This window comes from Trachinotus anak, unplaced genomic scaffold (genome assembly GCF_046630095.1).
Source record: "Trachinotus anak isolate AG129_WGS33_773 ecotype Australia unplaced genomic scaffold, CSIRO_AGI_Tana_v1 ptg000016l, whole genome shotgun sequence".
Lineage (NCBI taxonomy): Eukaryota > Metazoa > Chordata > Actinopteri > Carangiformes > Carangidae > Trachinotus > Trachinotus anak.
Window position 1 is genome coordinate 16691885 of NW_027273867.1, and position 21896 is coordinate 16713780.

General features: G+C 39.9%; 3 protein-coding genes and 1 long non-coding RNA gene across 5 annotated transcripts; 1 reads left to right on the forward strand and 3 right to left on the reverse strand.

The window, feature by feature from the left end:
• Positions 1-912: 912 nt before the first annotated feature.
• cyp51 (cytochrome P450, family 51) lies at positions 913-4935 on the reverse strand. Its single transcript, XM_071499405.1, has 10 exons — positions 4602-4935; positions 4408-4506; positions 4067-4243; positions 3792-3918; positions 3414-3588; positions 3091-3210; positions 2722-2917; positions 2337-2432; positions 1953-2121; positions 913-1589 (listed from the first exon to the last, which is right to left on the reverse strand). Exons 1-10 carry the CDS (start codon positions 4761-4763, stop codon positions 1411-1413), a joined length of 1500 nt encoding a protein of 499 aa, XP_071355506.1. The 5' UTR covers positions 4764-4935; the 3' UTR covers positions 913-1410.
• A 60-nt stretch (positions 4936-4995) lies between these two features.
• Positions 4996-7684, forward strand: LOC139633630 (uncharacterized). Its single transcript, XR_011693792.1, has 3 exons — positions 4996-5085; positions 7301-7456; positions 7545-7684. It is a non-coding gene; the product is annotated as an uncharacterized lncRNA (long non-coding RNA).
• On the reverse strand, positions 5685-13345 carry krit1 (KRIT1 ankyrin repeat containing). 2 transcript variants are annotated; one of them, XM_071499402.1, is made up of 17 exons: positions 13155-13345; positions 11328-11497; positions 11067-11223; positions 10687-10779; positions 10461-10590; positions 10127-10370; positions 9728-9843; positions 9427-9570; positions 9153-9309; positions 8478-8585; positions 7795-7951; positions 7527-7678; positions 7265-7431; positions 6938-7025; positions 6627-6833; positions 6158-6274; positions 5685-6022 (listed from the first exon to the last, which is right to left on the reverse strand). In XM_071499402.1, the coding sequence occupies exons 2-17, from the start codon at positions 11427-11429 to the stop codon at positions 5933-5935; spliced, it is 2229 nt and encodes a 742-aa protein (XP_071355503.1). In that variant the 5' UTR covers positions 11430-11497; positions 13155-13345; the 3' UTR covers positions 5685-5932. The 2 variants fall into 2 exon arrangements, with proteins under 2 accessions (XP_071355503.1, XP_071355504.1); XM_071499403.1 differs by lacking the exon at positions 13155-13345 and adding an exon at positions 13029-13147.
• Positions 13346-14409: 1064 nt separating this feature from the next.
• rpz2 (rapunzel 2) lies at positions 14410-16728 on the reverse strand. The gene is made up of 2 exons (XM_071499413.1): positions 16629-16728; positions 14410-15485 (listed from the first exon to the last, which is right to left on the reverse strand). Exon 2 carries the CDS (start codon positions 15430-15432, stop codon positions 14740-14742), a length of 693 nt encoding a protein of 230 aa, XP_071355514.1. The 5' UTR covers positions 15433-15485; positions 16629-16728; the 3' UTR covers positions 14410-14739.
• Between the last annotated feature and the right edge of the window lie 5168 nt (positions 16729-21896).

Consider the following 21896-nt stretch of genomic DNA (forward strand, 5'->3'; position numbering starts at 1 on the left):
ATCCTCCCAAAACATTCACAATATATAGTTAATTTTCTACTTTTACATTGTTCATATCATATTAAGACAAATGTCAATTTCTCCATCAAGTATATTTTATTCATAGTTGCAGTTCAGTCATTCTTTGAAGCGTTCCATTTTTTGCAAGCAGCCAAAAATATTTTATGTGATAATTTAGGCTGTACCTTAAGTTTTTTTTGTGATTTTGCTGTGATATAATGGGATAAAGGTTCTAAGTCAAATAAGGGCCAAATGTTTTGAAAGTTACTTTTTAAGGAAGGCATCATTATGCATAGATATTCATGGACATTTGAATATTATCAAGTTTTTTTGTTTTGTTTTTTTTCTTTTTTATGAGGAAAAAAAAATACTAAAGAGTTGAGAAGCTGAGAAGCCCAAACTTGTTTCAAATAGTGTTAAGTAGTGTTGCAGCTGCAAAAACATCTCATCAGGTGACTTTTTACAGGCTCAGGGTGCTGGACAGCTACTGTGCAGGTAAACTCACAATGGTGTCTGCACTTGTTTCATCTGATTATATCTCCTCCCAGAGACAGTTCGATTAATATCTATCTCAGTACTCTTTGTTGAGGGTGCAACAACTCATATTTTTATTATTAGTAGGTAGTAGGGTTAATAAAGTTCACAAACAATCTCACCACAAGGTTTATTAGAAGCTGTTCTGGAGCCTTCAAACATATCACATCGTCTTCCTCTGCAGATCAAGTTTCCTTGTTATCATGGTGTCGTAGATGTTAAAATTAAAATTTTCTCACATTTCTCTGTAAGTTCTCTACACTTCCAATGACAACTGGACAAAGCTCATCTGCTACTTAACATCATGTGATGTGTCAGCTGACTACTGCTCAACTGACAGCTGCTCTTTCTAAGGTCAATAATGAACTTATATCCACAGGATTTTTAAAAGTTTAATGGATAGCCAAGGAAAAAAAAACACCTATAAATTCTCTTTTAACATGATTCTGCGACAAAGAAGAGCAAAACTTTCTTCCTGGTTTCACTCGGTGAAGTTATCCACTGAATAAAACCTGCCTCACGGGACCCACGGGCTTAATTCAGTCTCCCCTTTGTGAAGGCACTATTATTTCTCCATTTCTGTTTTTTTTATAAAGGATTCACATTGTGAATATGAGCATCAGTGTTCAGATCAGAGTCACACAAGTGTATTTTGCTCTGGAAATACAAGTATCTAAAAATAACAAATTATGTTGACATTCAGACAAAGGGCTGGACTCAAGATCTAAATAAAGGAATCATAAAAGCACAGGCTCGATATTAAGACAGAGCAAAGTTCATTCATCTAAAATTTGTCCCTGGAAGTAAAAGATCCACTTCAAACACTCAGGACGTTGGACTGTTTCCTCCTGTCTTTGCTCCTCGCCTTTCAGTCTCTCACTGTTTCCTCCTCTTGTATCTGATGATGGGGTTGTGAGGCGTGTGGATCATTGTGGTGTAGTTGATTGTGGGGAAATACCCGTCCACCAGGTCAAAGTCGTACATGCGCAGTAAAGTGGACCAGATGGTTTTGATCTGGACGTAGGCAAAGTTCTCCCCAATGCAACGATGACGGCCTGAAATACAGACAAGAAAAGAGTTTGATACAGTTTGACTTATGTGCCTCAGCATTTCTTTTACCGCATTTAATTTCAAATAGTAACGCTACATGGAAATCAAAAGATTCTTTACACTCTTTAAAGGGTGTCCATTGGAATAGCTTGTTATGAGATACAGGTAAGGAACTGAGCTCTATTTGTCAAGACAGTCCTTGTGAGGAATACTGAAGAATACAAAGAAGAAAAACGACATTTTGTTTGACTTATTGTCAGCTAGCGTTGGAAAAGTCTGTCCCCAGCACACAAATTGTGACAATATAACTTGTGTAAGTTAATCAGCATGTCTTTCAGTGTTTGCTAGTTTTAAATTATTATTCTCACCAGCTCCAAATGGCACGTAGGCAAACTTCTCCCCTGCAGCAGGGTTGTCGTTAAGGTAGCGGTTGGGTTGGAACTCCATCCTCTCCACCCAGGTGTCTTGCAGACGGTGATTGACGGTTGGGGAGACGCAGACCTGGTGGCCCACAGGGATAGTGTAGCCTGCTGCAGTCTGAGAGTGAAAAAAACAGGGTCAATACACAAAATGTTGTGTGTAATGTGTAATGCACTGCACCAAAGGGAGGAACTGTTTTTATAAAGTACTAATATAAGAAATTTCAGAAGAACGTGGAGAATGTCCTCTGTTCACGTAGAAGTGAGCTGTGACTTGCAACTGGACTAAATGTAGAGAATATGTAATGTGAATATTCATCCAGGTGGACTAACCTGAGGAGAGCGAGCCATCCTCATCATGGTCATGATGGGCGGGCGGAGACGCAGGGTCTCCTTTAAACAGCGCTCCAACAAACTGAGATCCTTCAGCTGGGGACGAGACCAGGACAATATATTAGGACGATTAAAGTGATCCTTAGTTTGAAACCTAATTATTTCACACCAATGTATTTTATTTTATTTTATTTACTTAATTTATTCATAGTGTTCAAGTAGAACTGTGATGTAATGGTGTATTGAATTTATATCAGTCCATTTCCTGTACAAAATAAGTTTTAATAGTATTTTAGTGATTCCAACCATAATAACAGTAAAATAATTACAATAAGATAAGTGCATATCTACATTGCTCTCATTCAGGTAAATGGGGGATTCTTACCTGATCAAAGTCGAGTGGAGGCAGGTCTTCTCCACACACAGCCCTCTGCTCAGCATAGCAGCGCTCCTGCAGAGCCTTGTCTCTGGCCAGGAAGAAACCCATCCAGGCGCTGGTGGTGGAGGATGTGTGCTGACCCGCCAGGAGAAGACCAATCAGCATCCCTGCGATCTCATTATCATTCAGGGGACGTCCATCTCTAAAGTCGGAGCACAATCATTTTGGGGCTTAGAAATGGTTCAGACGTTTTGATGGCACTTTCAGCAACCACTGGAATTTCACTGCAGCACGCAGTAAATACAAGGTTTTATAGGCGAGTAGTGAGCCAATTTATCTTCACCTTAACTTCTTGAAAGACTGAAGGTCTCTTACTTGTAGGTGGCATCGATGAGGGTCTGCAGGATGTCGTCCACTTTCTCTCCAGATTGCCTTCGTTTCTGAATCACCTTAAAGAAGATGTTCTTGATCTCTCTGTGAGCTTTGTCCCTCTTCCTAGTAAACAAGAGTGAAATATTTTGACCTGCAATACAGCGCTTTCCACTTAATCACCTGCAGAATTTTTGTTTCTTCTACTTCTCTGGTATTGGAATTTTTCCCGCCCTTGTTTCTTTTCAGGGGTGTATTTTAAATGAAATCTAGTCTCAGCTTCATGCTGCGGCAGATGTGTTTATCTTACGCTCGTCCAGCTGTCCTACCTGAAGCTGGGCAGAGGCAGCCAGGTGGGCAGGAGCCAGGCAGCGTGGCTGAATCCCCCGTCCAGGTCAGCATAGAGCTGGGCCACTCGCTCGTTCAGCATGCTGCGGATCTCCTTCCCATGCAGGCAGCTGCTGGCTGTCAGGATGATCAGCTCAGACAAGGCCTCAAACAGGTCTGAGACAAGCAAAGGTTCATTCAGTAAGAACCAGGAGTAACAATCAGATATAATCAATCATCATACAACTCATTAAATAATGTAAACAGCAGTCTAGTTACAATTGTTAATATTGGATGTCACAAAAGTTTGGGTTAAAGAAAACCAAAACAAATTTTCTAGGATTCATGTTTTCAATAATGTGGTGTGTAAATGATCTTACTTCTCTCTCCACTGTCTCCCCATCTCTCAAAATACTCTACGGTCTCTGCCTCAATGATTTTCACATGCTCTTTGAAATGAGCAATGTTCAGTCCGGTCTTCAACATCTTCTTTTGTTCCAGAAAGAGCTGCAACATATTAAATATTACAGACGATCTGATACAACTGTATTTCATTTTTAAGCAACCATGAGTGTAGCAGAACTGTAACTTTCTTCCTGTTGTACCTACGAGGGTTTTGCTAATGAATGTGATCTGACATTTCCGAAAAACTCACAGGATTTGGCACATCGTAGGCAACTCCTTTGCCAAACACTGGGGTGGTCAGTTTGGAGTAGACGTCCTCGGCGTTTAGGTCGTCATTCTTGCTGTTGAACAGCAGTGTTGCTGCTTCACTGCCCAGCAGGTAGGTGAAGGTTTTCCCCACCATGGTGAAACTGAACACAGGGCCGTACTGTGAGAGGACAGCAGAGATACAAGGGTTAAAACACTGCACTTATGAATTAAAAGACTTCTGCAGCTTTTCTGTCCTTAAACACCTTTTATCACTTTTTTTTTAATTTACTTAGCTGCATACACCATATGCAGCTGATGATGATGGGTCACAAGTGGACTTACTTTTTCATAGGCATCTTCAAGAAATTCAATGGGACTTTTCCCAAAAGCAATGGCATGACCCAGGAAGGGGATGCTGGATGGTATGTAAGGTGGGTATTTCTGCAAAAAAAAAGAAAAGAAGTTGATAATGAACACAAACTGGCTGTGCAATTCAGCAACCATTTCTGACGCAGGTGTTTTGTTTTTGAACTTACCAGATCCTTGTCAGGGGACTGTTTGAGCAGCATTTTGGAAATATATCCCAGGGTGAGAGTGATGACAGAGGCTGCCAGCACTATGGAGGTCAGGTTGTCGTTCATTCTCCCGACAGTGTCCCCCAGCAGTTTAGTGCTCATCTGATACAAGTGCATCGACATGTTAACTCCCCTGGCTGGATGTGGTGTCCCACAAAAAAAAAACAAGCGTTTCACTGCTCCACCAAAAGCCTGGAAGAAAATCTTCAGACGTCCATCTGCCGAAACCCGTCCCTTGGTCTGATGTTGGAGTGGGGGCAGCTGGTGATAACCCCCCCAGCATCTGTACCTGTCAACGCTGGTCCTGCCCCCGCCTGACCAACGGGAGCTTCCTATTGGCTGTTGACCCCGTGTCTGTCAAGCGACTGCCACTGTGATTGGCTGACGCTGCCTGAACCGATGTCTTGCTATATGACGTCACCGCCGGCAGGACGACCATCGATTCGTAAGGATTTTTGAAAAGATGTTAATTATTGAAATTGTTCAACAGTTTTAAAAATTTGACTAATTAAAACTGATTTAGCTGCTTAGTTAAAAGTTCCTCTTATTTTCGGTTCCCTGACAAATACATAAATATAACTCCAAGACATTGATAATTTATCGTAGAGAAAATTAGCTAAGTTAGCTATCTGCAGTTTACTGTCAGTGTACATGAGGCTAATCTGCTACATATTCAAGGAAAATTGGATGTTAATAAAATGGCAAACTGAAATAGCAAAATGTCATCTTCATCTCAACAAAAGCACAGTGTTAAGTTTAAAAGTTTAGATATGTTGTAAGACTGAAAAGGAATATTTCACAGTGAAATATGCACTAATAACCCTCAAAATCTGTTATTTACATTCTAACCATACGTGAAACTAGTTACATTATTTCATGCCCATCATTTTTAAAATTACATTATTTATATTGGGTATTTATTTAATAAATTTATAAATATGCAAGTGTCTCATTTTTCATGCAAATGATCACAGCAACTTTTAGTTTATGCATTAAGATCATTTAGTTTAAAGTTTTACAACAAAAATGAACAAGACAAGTTCATCCATACATCAATCAGTTTATTAAAACAAAACATTAAATAATACACATATTTACATGCAATGAAAATATATGACATGTCAAAACACACAATGTGAAGTTGTGAAAGATATTGGTGAGCCTAATATACAAAAAGGGGCGTTTGTGGAGGTGCCGACTTTGCTCTCCATCCAGAGTTTTTGCAGTCGATGAAAGTCTGTGAGAAGAACCTGCACTGGGATTTTCAGCAGCTGTGGTTTCTTCAACAGTTTTCAGCCATAGGCATATTTGTCTGTTACAGATTTGTCATTTGGAGTCATCTGTCCACTCAGCTTCATTAAAAGCTTCACAATAAGGCCAGCCTGTGAGGAAATAATGAACATTAGAGAGACAATATTGTCATACTTTCAATTCCCAATTTTCATATTGACAAATACAAAAAAATGTTCAAAACAAATTTGAACCACTTGAATTTAGTAACATCCTTGAGCGATTACCTGTTTTGTGTGCACAATGAAGTTCATTTTGTTGTCACCGCTGTGTATCTGGAAGTACTGATCAGCATGTCCAAGCTGCCACATGAATGTGCCATACTCTAAACTGATGAGAAGAACCTAGGAGTGCAGAGATTTAACTAATTATCATATTAACCGTGCATATGCACAACATGTTAAATTAACACACTAAACAAGACTTAAAAAAGGACACTCAAATCAAGCCTGTTCATGGGGTTTAAACTATTGGAATCATAGGCTATAACTAGTAATTGAGCTATTCTGTCTTAAACTGAGCTTAGCAGAAAAGTTAAACACCAAATACATCCTTGAAGCCTTAGGTCTGTACATATTCAAAATCATCTCACTCACAAACCACATCGATCACCGTGAACTTCTGTCCATTTCAGTTTAAATCAGATCACATAGGAAAATTTGGCATTTAGCTGAAGTTTGAAATATGGCATGATACCTTAGTCTCCATGTTCATGAGGTGCAACCCTTTCGTGTTGACCCCGACATAGACGCGGATGACTTTGTGGTTGCTGGCACTGGCCTTGGTGTAGACCTGGCCCGTAAAGAAAGCGGCTCCATAGGTCGGGATGTCCCAGCAGTTCTGCAGGAAGAGTCGCTGCAGGTGGTGCATCTCTTTGCTCACCCCCTCGCTGGTGCTCAGGGCCTGTCAGAGAAGGAGGAAAGGAAAGGCAGTGAGTCACCTCAGGGAGCAGCTCGGTTTCATTTTCAGTCTGAAAGGAATTTTCACAAAGAAAAACTTGAGCATACTTTGTATTCATGAAGAATCCTGTTGGTCCAGTGGTACGCTTTGCTTTTCACCTTTAATATCGGCACAATAGATTTGAGGTTTTCCTCACTGTTGAAAATAAAACACAGAGAAAATCAGCTTTTCCCTTTGTACACCAATCAAGCAGAGTTTGAATCATTTTTGCACTTTAAACTAACAGTATTTAAACTGAATTAATGTCTTGTGAATATTATTCATGCAATTCCCTAATATTATTACTCCAAACATAGCCCAACTGAGAAGTTTTATTTATCATATCAGTGCTGTACGGATTTAAGCACAAACATAATTTGAAACCAGTCTTTTACTTGAGGAATCCTTGCTTGTGCTTCTTGCTCTCATAGTTGCCGTAGATGATCTGCAGGAGGAGGCTGGCGAGGGTGATCAGCTTGCTGTCTGGAGCGGGAAAGAAGCCCTTGAGGAGGCAGTGACGCGCCTCATCGAACAGGATGAGGATGGCCAGCGGATCCTCCACCTGGAACAAGACAGTGTGCAGCAGAGTGAGGACTTTTTAAGTAACATATCCACAATATATATGAAATTAGTTGCCTCTTGTGAAATGGGAGCTACCTTTTTCTCAATTTCCAGAGGCAGGCGGACATCCCTGCGGAGAAAGAGCTGAGGTGTCTCCCTTTGAGGATCCAGCACTGTCAGGTCTGTCACAATTTCAGTCCAGATCCGCAGGTGCTGCAGGGGCTTATGGTATGGCTTCAGCTGCAGGTCTGACACACAATACACACCAATATTTTCTCTTCAAGTGTTTGATTGTTGTTGGTTTCATAGCCATTGAATGAATGCAAGAGCGCTTTCGGAACATGTGTTTAACGTATGGACTCACGGAGGTTCTCAGAGCAGATCCAGATAGTAAAGTACTGCTGGGTCTCCTGAGAAAGACGCATTCCCTCCATGATCTGCTGTACCGTTGTGTTGTTGCCGTGCTTTAGCTCCACAGAGCGATAAGAGCCGTCCATGCGGTAGATACGCACCTTCTCATACTGTGGAACACACACAAAATCAAGTGAAACAGCTTAGTCATGAGTCATTAAAAACTAGTTTAAAAAAAAAAAAGAAATCACTTTGACCTATGCTTAAGGAAACAGCACCATCTAGTGACAAGCCTATTTAACTGCTACGGAAACATGTCAGACACTGAATAAATGATTTGACACTTTGCTTCAAGAGCCCAACATGTGCACAATTCTGTATTCATTTCAAATATATACATCTTACGTAATACGTAATCTCAAAGTCATCAGGGCATAACTATTCCCATATTTAGACTGTGTCCTGTAGAAGAGTTGATAACAGTATGGATCAAGTGAGCAGATACTAAGATATATGAATGAAAAAAAGCCTGAGTTCATCTGCAAAAAAACCAAAGTCTCACTGCAGCTGAGAGGGATCAATCTCAACATGAAAACTCGAACAGCTGGTTATGGCTGATGAAGGCACACACTGCCTCGATACTGTTTTCATGTTTGCGATAGAAACAGAGCAATCAGTGTTTGATGTGCAACTCACAGGTTTGCTGCTGGCTTGTTGCAGAAGCTTCACCGTCTCCTCCCATTCGTTCTGTTTGTTCTCCTCACACACTTGTAGAGGTGATTTCTTCTGTTGGTCTTCTATGTGCTGTTGGTGGTGATATTTGCTGTTTATTGTCTACATATTGTAGCTGTATCAGTACATTTACTACGACGAAACATGAAACACATGCATGTACGTATATGGTATATTGCTAATTTCCAATATCTAGTTTTAGAAGTAAACCTTCCAAAATGGCACAGTCCAGTATAATCAGCAAATATTCAATATATCAAACTGTAAACGCATTATTGATGTTAACCTGTTAATACCAGGAGAAGGCCCTCTGCTTATCATGATATTTTTACATTAAGGGCACATTTTGTTTCAATTTAACCAAATCAAATAATCTTAATCAAATAACGTGCTAAAGTACTTAAGGTAAACAGTCACATTGTTTTGCTGTGTTTACCAGTTTCTACAATGGATATAGTGTTGTTCTATGTGGACGAAATACATTATTCCTAATGGAGTAGTGCATGTAGGTGTAGCATTGACACCAATATCATTAATTATTTTTTTTTAATTATAAAAGCCTTTTGATCTTCCAACGCAGCCTTGAAGAAAAAGCAGAGGAGTAAAGTCTAAAGAAAACTCCAGCATCACATTTCGTACCCGGTCGATCTCGGGGTGCTGCAGCAAGAGTTGCACTATCTCTGCGTGGCCTCCTCTGGCTGCAAAGTGCAGAGGGGAGCTGAGCTGGCCGTTCAGCAGGTTCGGATTACAGTTACCTTTCTCCAGCAGCAGCTTGGTTGCTTTGACTTTACCATGCCTGGACAGAAGCAAACAAATACAACTGATCATTAACGGGACAAAATAAAGTCCCAGAAAAAAAACACTTACAGATGCTGCAGAGTTTCTCAGGCAGCGAGACAAGCTCCACACTCACCAGCAGGCATAGTGAATAGGAGCCCAGTGGTCACTGTCCAGCTGCTTGACAGAGAAACCGCTCTCCAGAAGCTTAGAGAGCAGCTCTGTGTCGCCTTCACAGGCACTGCGGTGGAGAGGAAAGTCTTCCACCCACTGGCGCTCCCTGCAGAGACAGAGGAAATTTGTGTTCAGTATCTGTCTTACAGCATTTTATCGCTTAGATGTCACGGAAAACAGAGAAGAAAGACACAGAGAAGAACAGAAGTTAGCAGCATATAGCAGCAATGACTGTGGTTCATTAAGAGGAGAGAACTTCTCACTTGTCTTCTGTCACACAGTTGGGGCCATGTTGCCACTTTTCCCTCTTGGGGATCTGGATCTTAGAGTAGTCCGGTGCTCCGAGCCCAAAGTATGGGTTGATAATAACTTTGTCCACCTGTTAAAATAAGGACAGATAGGCAGAGTTTGTATAATTAAAAAAAAAATAATAATAAAATAAAATAAAAAAGCACCTTTCTTATTTAAAATTTCAAAACGTATTAAGGTTGAGATGCTATCTTTGTGTCATCCAATCCTCTGTGGTCAATGATGGCAAATATCCATCTTTCAGGTTTCTTCTGGTTCAAAATAAAATCCACCAGATGTCCAAATACAGAAACATCTCCCTTTCCAAATATGTCTTTCTAAACACCACCTTACTGTACGATGAGGTCTCTCACCCGGTTGGTGTACTGCAGATCAGAGCCGTAGAGTGGGTTGAGGATGCACATGTCTGCCTTCTCCAAGGACATCATCTTGCTCTTGATTTCCAGGGCAGTATAGCCCATGTGCAAACCCTCATCACTCAGTTTGCCCTCACTGCTGTAGGCCGGGTTGCTGACGTTGGTCTTCACCCGCTCTACGGGAGCTGGCCGGAACAGAGCGGGGATGGCGTGAGGTACGGTGTGCTGCTCTGCTAACCATCTGCGGAGGTCAAAGAGGAAAAGTTAAAGCCGCATCACCAGTGTCACTTACTCGCAAAATGAAGACCATGTTTTCAAAAATGATCCTCACTTGTCTAATGCCAGGAGCATCTTGGAGGTGATGGAGCAAAAGTGAGCGCTGGTCTCACTACACACCCGCATGATGTCCTGGAAGCAGTAGAAGCTGGGGCTCCCAGCGCTGTAGACAGGCTTGCTGTTGTCTGTTTGGAAGGACTCATTAACGTACAATATGTGCAGTTTAAACTGTCACATAGTTGTGGTCTAGTGTAGACACAAGATACTGTTTTTTTGCTCACCTTTAACACTGACTGGCACAACAAAAAGTGAGGCTTCTTTCCCTTCATTGGCTCCATCAAGAGGAAATTTCTTCATGTGCACCACACGTTTTCCTGCCAACCAAAACGGTGCTTAGAGCAGTGGTTTCCAAGCCTCTAAAAACTATTCAAATCAGACAGTCTAAGAAGGCAATGTCAGTCTCAGCTCAGACACATGCAGCCTGTGACAAGGGGTCATAAATAAATAGATCATTTCTTCACTTATGGTGTCAGGAGGCAAAAAGGTTACTGCATTGAACCACTGGTTTAAATGGGGTCAGCAGCGGAGAGCCTGTCTTGAATTAATTTATTCATTTTTGAAAACAGAAATATGCATGATGCTACAAATGTCAGAGACTCACCTATGAAGCTTTGATTGTTGGATATCGGTCTGATTGTTTCATCTACATAATCCAATATGGATTTGGATTTGTCTCCTCCTGCTTGGATCTTCGTTGCGAGGAGGACTTTCTTTCTTTTCTTCTCCTTCCCTTCCAAAGGCACTTCAATCAGCAGGATCTTTACAAGCACCAGAGGAAACGTTCATCATACTGTTATATTTTAGATTGCCTTTTTTCTTTTGAGCACAGCAGGTCATCAACTGTCGGACTCAGCACATTTACCTCATAGGCTTTGGCTCTGTACTCCTTTGAGCTCAGGCTGACTTGACTCTTTGGCCGAATGACAGCAACAAACACCTCCTCGAGGCAGTCCTCGTTGCCCATTGTGCCAACTTTTCCTCAGTCCCGACAACACATCCTACACAAAGGCCAAATGCTGTGCAGAGGCATGCCTGATCACATGGAGAAAATATTATCATGACAAATTAGCTAAGTCGTTTAACTATGACAGGACTAATGTCCATCATGTGCATGTTGTGGTTAGAGCCTAAAAAAAATAAATACCACAATAGTTTTCAATCAATATTAATTCTGCTATCAAAAGTTTTGAGAGTTATTTGTTTATCTTTATCAAACAAAAAATGACAAATCGTCTTTGGTTGCATCTTGACAAATGCGAGGATTTTCTGCTTCTTATATGATGATATTTCCATATTTAATATTTTAATTACATATCTTTGGGTTTCGAACAGTTGGTCAGAGAAAACAACCAAAACAAGCAATTTGAAATTTAGGCTCCGGAAAGTTGGGAGGGGCATTTTTTAGTATTTCCTTACATTTTAAAGACCAAACAAGTAATTGATAAATCAAAAAATAACATATTAATTGATAATGAAAATAATCATTAGTTGCAGCCCTAAATATATCATAAACTTCTCCAGGAGAAAGAACATTTGATAACCCTCACTGTTATAATACATTATGATTAGACAATATCATTATCAAAAATAAAACATTACAGTTGTTCTTGGCCTTTGTTACTGCTATGGTAAAAAAAAAAAAAAAAAATCATTCAGTGGCAGAGGAACGAACTGCAGTTACAGGCCATGATCAGACACACTCAGTGTTAGTCACACCACCATTTATACTTATAGCTTTTTATGCATCATGTGTAAAGCATAAACAACCGAGATATCTTGAAGTGTTGCCATGTACTGACAGCTATTTTCGTTACTGATTAATCTGCCTATATTTTTTTTATTTCATGGATTAGTTTTTTATGTTTATTAAATGTTCTAGAGGTAAAATGTCCATGTAATGTCCCAGGGGCCAGGGTGACATCTTTAAACTGATTGTTTTATCTGACCATTAGTCAAAAAACCAAAATGACTCAATTTACTGTTGTGTATGATGGAGAAAAACTAAACCCAGCCAGTGTTTTGGCGTTTTGCTTTACAAATGGCATAAATGATGGAGAGTTGTTGATTAATTTGATTAATGATGAATCATTTCAACTCTAATCACACCTGTGATGGTTTATATGTGTGTGAATAACGCTTAACACATTATAGAGACTTAGCAACATTCATAATGCATTCTTCACATGTTATAATGCGGTTTGTGGGTCTCTACAATTCACTATCGTAAGGTTTTACTGCTCGTCGATTTCGGAGAGAGGAAAAAGTTGACTGGTGTACACAAAAGTAGAAATAAAAATAAATAAAATAGATCACAGGCGAATAAACCACACCTCTGTGGGCTGTGTGAAATATCTCCCGAACAGATAATGAGCCAATACGTGTTTAAATGTTGAGGATAAAATAATTTTCATAGCCATTATTTCACAAATCTACTTGTTGAGCTTAAAGGAAGGTGACGCCCCGGAAACCAAACTCAGTTGTCTCTGAACAGTTATTACACCAAGTCTTTCACACGCTGACTTTCACATCTTTCCCAGTGCTGCCGGATCTATCCAGCTGTCACCTTTTCTTCTCCACGACAGCCGGGATCAACTTTTAGTCCTGAATCAGCAGCTGTAGCCGGGATGCTACTAACTCCCATCACCACCGCCACCGTCGCTTTTCCGCTCGTTGAACAGCAGAAACTCACCGAGAGCGACGCGACTCGTCCTCAAACCGGACCAAACGCAGCCTTTCCCCCGCTGTCAGACAGAGCTACTCAGGGAAATGCCACAGTCCGCTGCTCCAGGTGGACCTCCAGAGGAGATTTATGTGTTAAAAGTGGTCTCAGGCCTTTTCATTAGGGGCAGGGCTGCAGAGACAAACAGAGGAATCACGTTACGTTTCATTGCAGCAGCTCCGGTCGGAAAACAGAGGACTCTGGTGGTGAGGGGGACTCAGTGCGGGCTGCAGAGCAAACACTGTTTGATTTGAAGTTTTCATAAAATTACTGATTTTTCATAATAGTTCAGTTTCTCTCTGTGTGCTTCAACTCACTTCTGTGATTCACATCTAAACCTTTTTCACTGCTTCCACTACAGCTTGTGTTCTTCATCCCTTTTCTCTTTCCTTTTCATCTCTTCATACTTCTGCTTCTTCATACGAATTCAAGGCAGCAATCCCTCCACAATTTCATCAGAAATTGCAGTTTCTAGATATAACTGTAATTCCTTTATTTTTATTCTGGTAGAGTAGTTTTCCATGAGCATTGTAGCTGCTATTATGTCTCTAAAAACATGTATTTTAGCTTCGAGCTCTTGTTCTATAACTAATAAAATACACCCATTCCTAGGGCCACCTAAAGTGTTCAAATAATACAATTCTTCGAAAAAAAAAAAAGTCATATGAAAAGCAAACAAAAATATATCAGCGAAATAATCAAATGAGTGTTTAAAACCCAGCTTGCTGTTATGAAATGTTATTTCACCCATCTAAAAATGTTGCAATTGATGCAATTTTGTTTGCTTGTCTCAGTATTTGGTATCTCTGGAAACTTTGGCTCTACAGCATGAGGTGGTACTGACAGGAATCACTGGCAGGTCAGGGATTAATGACTTCATACAACATTATCTTTTATTACCATTATCACCATCTTAGTTATTGTCATATGCTGACTTGGCATTCCAGCATTTAACCTCGGCAGGTGAGCTCAAGTTCCTCATTTCTCTGGTATTGTGAAAGCACTTCCTGTTTCATTTGGGTTTAGGTATATTCAACAGGTGTAATCAGAGCAGTTTTTTCTAGAAGAGGTGGGTTTGTGTGTGTTTCATGCATATAAAGTATGAATACATTTTGAATTGCAAGCTATGTCCTTATAGAAGGCCTTATTACACACTCTAACAAGTAAAGCATGACTTTTTATGTATAAATTGTTGATTTTAGTGTAGATAAAATTGATGAATCAATTGATAATTTATACATTTTAATTGAAACGATTGTATAAAACTTCAGCATTTATTGGTATGTAGCATTAAGCAGCTGAAACATACAGTGGTCTCTTTGAAACAAAAAATAACATACAATGTTGCAATGTTGATGCAATAACTAAATGCTGCAATACATACATCAGCTGCAGCTAAAGTACACAAACACAGACATGGCTTTGGTTTTACATATATATTTATATTATAATATAATTTGTCATTTTTCATTGGTCCACAGCTGAGAGAAGAGATAGTGTTCCCTGTGATGTTGCCTTCAAACCCAGAGGATGTCCTCTCTCCGTTGGTCCATGTTCAGGACGACTTGTCTTTGTCTTTGCACTGACTGAGCACCTCCTGCATCTTCTTCTGGATGTCCTCCACCCTCTTAGACCACTTCTCCCGCACCTCATCTTCATCGTCCTCTGTAACAGCTGTGTAGGCCATGAGTGCGATGAGGCCCATGTGGAACAGGTGGGCGATGTGTGAACAGCGTAGTTCCATGATCTCACGGTCGCCATCGCAGTTTTCCAGATACACCTTCAGCAGGGGTCTTCCGAACAGCGAGTTTGCACCCATCACACCACGGTAGTACACATCCAGGCTCATGTCGCTCTTGTCTCTCTCATATATCTTCTCAAAGGTCTCCATGTATTGCTGGGTGTTATCTGGATCTTTCTTCACCCGTGCCACCATGCTGTTGAAGGCAGCGTACTGGTGCTTGATGTACTCTTCATACTTGCCAAAGGTTTCATTCACCTCGTCGATTCGGATCTGCCTGAGGCATTGTTGGTTTTTTTGGGAGATGCTCTCCAGCTTGGTGTGGATTGCCTGGAAGTCCTTGTCCAGAGCATGGCCCTCCTCGTCAGTCAGGCCTTTGCGAGCCACCCCAACCAGGGAGGAGACGATGCCAAAGATGGGGTCGATGGAGGAGGCAAAGGAGGACACCTTCTCGACACAGCACAGCACCTTGGCTGCAGTTTTCTTTATCTGTCCTGCATCAGCCATCACTGTTGCTTTTCTTCTGCCACTTTAAGGTCCACACAATGTGAGTCTGGAGGCTGGAGAGACAAAAAACAGGCACCATAACGCTATAAAACTTAATCCATATTCTGCATAGTACCTCAGCATCTGACCACAAACTTTCTAGATACAGTAAACAAGAGCTTTAAATCAAAACTAGGTCACAGAGAGTCAAATATTGCTTCTTTTTCCATTAAATTAAGTTCATGGCTAACCCTGAGGTTACCGGGCCTACAGGCCACATGTCACCAGCTGCTGCATGTATGCCATACTGCCAAAGGTGTCATCTTACACTCTAAGGTTACTAACCCACAATGAGGCTCCTGTGTGATACACAGAGCTTCAACATGTGGCCAGAGAAAGACGCTATAGCTGGAAGTAAAGAATATTTTCATCATTGATATAACTTACCATTATTTAATTGATTAAACAGAAAATAGCCAGAAAATAATACAATATGACCACCACAATCCCCCAAAGTCCAAGTTTACATATTAAAATACCTTTTTTTTTTTGTTTACCGATACTCTGAAACCCAAAGATATATAATTAGATATCAATAGTGAATCAATGATCAAAATAGTTGCCTGCAGCTATAGGGGAAACTTGTTTTTGTTCCTCCACAAAGTGGGAATTAAACATTCAGTTAAAAATTGTGAAATTATTTTATAGAATATTGTTTATAATAAAGCACTGAAGTGCAGTATTACAGATGATATATTAGTAATATACAACTAATTTGAGAGACCACAGACTCAAATCCAACTGTGACTGATTTTTTCCTCATAGTTTTGATGTTACTCATCCTTCTCAATGCTGTCCTGCTGGAAAAATAACTCAGGGACAACAGTGGGTGTGTCTTGATTTGTAGTAACACAAGAAAGACTGGAAATAAACAAATGGTTACAGCTCGTGACCCTCGGTCTGTCATCTTTAGCAGTTCAAATAAACTCCAGTAGCTATTTGGCACCTTTAACTTTAACTCAGGGTGTGCTGCTGTTTTGTTTTCGAGCTTGTTTCTCTCATTTCCTGATTTCTAACCACGCACACATATGGATCCTCAATCATTCACTCACTTTACCTTCATTTCATCATTCCCAGCTGACTCAGCTATCACCCAGAATACAAACATCCTTCAGAGCAGAGATTACAAAGCACTTAGGCAGCAGATGTTTACTCACCAGAGATAAAACTGTTGGTATCCCTCTGTCTACTGAAGCCGTCTGCCTTTGCTTTCCACCATTTTCCTCCCTAATCAAAAAAACGGACAGCCCCCTTCTGCCAAATAAGGAAGTAAAAACAAGGAAGTGACTCATGCATGCCCTGTGCTGATTGGATGAGGGGAGTTCTTCCAGATCAACTGCAGGTCCAACCACAGGCTGCAATACAGACGCTGGATGACAGGGTATCCTTTTCATTGTGTTGTTGTAATTGTTGGTCCCCACACCTTCCAAACCAGTATAAGTGACCAAATACCACAGATCAAGATTCACAAGTGAAAGAGAGTGTCATACGTAATAACCAGGAAACACAATCACTCCCAGTATTTCTATTTCTGAGTATCACTGTAAAGACTGATACCTCTGATTAAGTCTTTTGGCAGCTACACTGACAGAACACAAGGATTTAAAGCATAAAGATACATTTTCTTACTTATGTCAGCTGGTATCAACGCAAGCAGATAGATTTTGTTTCATTTGGCAAATTTATTAAATACAATTGAGATCATTTCAGTTTTGTTTTCTGTGCTCACTGCATTAGAAATAACATATAAACAACAACTTGTATTCTGCTTGTCCACTTCATTGGACAAAACACTTTACCTTTCATTCACTCATTCACACAGTCTTTTGAAATTAAAATAACAAAACAATCGTGACTTGGTGACCAAACGTAAGCAATACAGTCCTACTATGCAACTCAAGTGCATGAGTAAATATAAACAAGGCATTAAATATAGCAAAAAATATATATTAAAAATTCAACAGCAACATTTCTTCCCAGAAACAATGTCACAGAAAATGCTGTCAACAGTTTTTATAGAGGTTGATTCTGTGTAAGAAGAACTTTGCAACTCAAACAAAACCAAAGCTTTACTGCATCGTGAAATACCAGCCGCTGTAAGAGAGAAAACATATGACAAGTCTGTATTTCTACATTTCTCAATTTTTAAACATTTCATATACTGTATATTAATTAATTGTGAAATTAAAGAGGTGGTGGTCTAAATGATGTTTCAAAGCCTTCAGTATTAAGTGTCTTTTTTATATTTTGTGCCCTTAAGTCATGAAATTGAAGAATATTGACTCTTAAAAAGTAAAAGTTCTTTACATTTTATTGGTGCGTAATTGTAGAATTCAAACTCTCTACAATCATTAAAACCCTCAGACATTTTGACATGTTACGGTAGGAAAAGCACAAGTGTCAATAAAATGAATGGTGTCTGAGTTTCATTTAGCAGCCACAGTTTTGGGGTCTTTGTATTGTGCATGCTGGTTCACTGTCAATGTTGTTGGTAAAAAGTGTGCTGTGTTTCCTACTATGACAAGTCAAAATGTCAAAGGTCACGACATTTACGGTTCATCTCCCACATAGTATGCTGAGGACATCAAGTGTCAAAGTGACAAGGGCTTTTTTTCTGGAGGATGACGTGTGTGTGTGTGTGTGTGTGTGTGTTGCATTAAAGGCCTCTATTAAGTTCAACATTATTCTTTTTGATGAATTCTGTATTTATGTGGTGCTGATAGTAACAATAAACTCTTCATTTATACTTTGTATTGTGACGGCCCTCTGTCTCTGCCATGACCCACAGGGTGATATCTTGTCTTTGGCTGCTGTTTGTATTTTGTGTGTCCTTTTAGGTCCCTTTGGGTCCTTTACATTAGTACAACTGGGTGCACCAGAACGGTCCATCCATCAGTCGTCCCCATTTTCCTCCTCACTCCATGCTGGATCTCCCCGCTGCTCCATGTGCTTTCTTTTGTTTGGCTTGGTTTAGTTGTACGTCTCTTTCTTTTACACTATACAACACATACATCATACATCTACTCACTAACACTTCTGATATACTGAGTGACCAATTGACACATCTAGTTGATGTATTGTGTTTCCATTTATGTAAAACACTTTGAAACAAAAATATCAAAACAATGTTGATACCATTGTCACAATTATGCAATAATGAAAGGTGTTGGAACTAGAAGTGCATTAACAAGTGCATGCATGGCTTCTGTTTGTTGCTTATTGGTTAATTTTAGTCATTGGTGAATGGCAGAGAACATGGACCTGCACATTATTGCAGGCCTTCCATTCAGTGTTGATCCACAATGTTCTCCTCTGACTTCCTCTGGATGTCTTCCACCCTCTTGGTTGACTTTTCCCAAATTTGGCTCTTATCTTCCTTGGTAACAGCTCCATAGGCCATGACTATGGTAAGTTAATTTGTAGTTCATACAGAGCATAAAGTAAAGGCAATTAAAAACAAATACTCAATACTTAATGTCTTTTGTACCAGTAGGAAGATTTTTGCGTCATCTAGTTGTAATAGCAAGAATGGCACTATGGCACACAGCAATACATGCTCAGGCCTCTGACTCTGCCTCCTCGTCAGCTTCCTGGTCTCACAGTTATCAGCCCACATACTAATTTTTCAGTGTCAAATTCATTACCATAGTGGTGATACCTTGAGAAACACTTACCATCAGTTTTAATGTACATTTTATTGAAATGCCGAGTGTTTGCATTGATTTGGTAAAAGTTAAGAAAAACGCCACATATCCTGGGTTTCACCTGGATTCACCTAGCCTGATTATTTATTAAAAGCAGGAATGTCTATGCTGCTCACTCTGGGTATACAATCAATATTTACAGCTAACCAAATATTGTTTAACAGGACAAGGACAAACCTGTTGTGTAATGTTTGACTAGTGATATGATACAAAATGGGAAAACATCTGCAGATTACTACTCTCTCTCTCACACACACACAAACACACACACACACACTCACACACATACATTGTTCAGATACACTCTCCCTGACCCCTCAGAGCTCAGGACCTCATGCTCCCTCGGCCTGTGTCCTATGAATGGTCAGACTGAGATGAATTCATCTGTGGCATGTTCATTCAAGCATATTAATTTCAAGCGTCTTTGTCATAATGATGTCACTCATACAGCCTCTGAGATGTGTTGCTCTCTTGCATATATTCTGATCCAGTCCAGGCGTCTGGCAGATCGACAACAGAATGAGAAAAAGATCATTTCAAATATGGTACATATTGTCCAGCTTCTTGCTCTACATGGTCATGTGATTTTCTCTTTTGTCTCCCATAAATCCTCTGATCCAACACTTATAATTTAATTGTGTTTCAACAACAGATTTGTGCCAATTAGGTGCTGCCAGGCTCCATGAAAATGTAATTAACGACCACCTTGATGACAGTGGTGGAAAGTTTGTTTTCATCACGTTTTGATTTCACAATCAAGCCTAAGTTTTTGCAGGGACATTTGTCTGGCTGGGTAATATCAACCTGGACAGATTGAATATGGGGATGTTAATGTAGCCATCGGTTCTTTGGTAACAACTGAGACGAGATTGTTCTGGGAGGAAGGGCCTGTCAGGCCAAATTACGTGTTGCTTTGTTCCTGTGTTGAGCGTATACAAGAGAGATGATGTCTGTGTTAGAGCGGGATGTCACTTGGACGTATCAGATCTGAAACTGTATCCTCCGCGTGCATGTTAAAAAGGAGCAAAGAAGCATTTCATGTATATCTCTCTGCAAAAGTTATTTTTCTTAACACGAGACAGAGAAGAATCTTCCTTCACAGACTAGGCACATCCACACCCTAAAGGTGGAGGAGGTGGCAGGAGGCGATAAGGTCACACTGTGATCTCTGTTTTCTCAAAACTTTTCTCCACAAGCCAAGGTCATTCTCTGCACAACATCTTCTTTCTCTCAGGTACATTTAGCCCCTGTGATCTGATACAAAGTAGAAACTAAAGCAAAACAGAACACGCTATAAAAAAGGTCAGTTGCAGTTCAGTTCTTTTGTTTGTCATTTGGGTAAAGCACATTATGAAACAATCATAAATGATAGTACATACATTTCCATTAAGCAAAAAGGCAATTCATTAATTTCCATTACGGTCATAACTTCATAAGTTGTATGAGTGTATGAAATTGCAAATAAAGGCTGTATTGCACTGATTGTCATCATGGTGCTTGCCAGTAAAGTTTTTGTGGAACCTGGCAGCCTATTTATAATTTCATATATAATGCTAGTTGCCCTTCAGTGGGTTTGGTTCATTGTCGAGGTTGCTGAAGTGGATTTTAGCCTGAGTAGGAAGAGACAGTGGAGCACACGGATCAGGTTGCAGTCACTAGTTTGTAGGAAAACATATGTCTGTGCAGCAACAGAAGTGCAAGTTGATCTGGATGATCTTGTTTCACACCTTTCTGAAAATCAAGCTTTGTCTGAGGAAACAGATGTCCTAGCTGGATGATGTGACACTTTTTCTTGTGATGTTCTCAAGATGAAAAAGCTCCATGCAAACTACTAGATCAGTTTGTGTGTGGTTTTGTTAACATCAGGATCAAGTCAGGCACCTCAAATTTCCCCTCAATCAACACCTAGTGTTGTGCTTTATGCTATATGTTTTATTTATTTATTTATATAATTTTTGTTTCTGCATGTCCAGATCCCCATTTTGGATTGTTGTTTGTTTTTATGCTGACAAGTGTGTTACATGTAGGTTGTTTATGACCAAACCCATTGAATCTCTATATAAACTTCAGGACTTACTTACATCACATAATTACAGAGAGGAGCTGTTCTGAAGACACGATGCACTCCTCCTCCTTTTAGGCACTTCATATTCTCTCTGTTTGTTGACTGTTATTTTATCCACCACCTATAATTTAATTAAAATGTAGGCATTCACACTGAGCCAAACAAAAAGTCAAATAATGCTTTTGTTTTTTTTTCTTAAGATAACGTGTTGTATGCAAAAATATGGGCGTGGACTATAGACTATAGACTATATTAAATTTTTATGTCAAAATTAAAACTGCAAGTTCTCCCAATTGGAATTCTTACTTTTTTTATTGATAGATACCTTATCAATATTGGGCCTATTTTGGGGCTTTCTCTAAGTGATAAGAAACGCTGTGGGAAATCACTCAGCTGCAGTTAATGCACATGGACTCCTCATCGCTGTAAGAAATTTTAAAGATTAGTAGAAAGTTTTGAGTCTTTCTACTGATCAGATTCAGATTTTGTGTTTTACCCTTTACCCTTCACTGTTCGTACTGGCCTTTTAAAATAATAAACCAGAGCAAAAAGTCAGAGGAATTCATGTTTACCCTCCTCCTTAGCTTGATTTGAAGCAGGAAAACATTGTGTCAATCTATGATGCAATGTGTTTCTGAAACGCAATAAATGAGGGA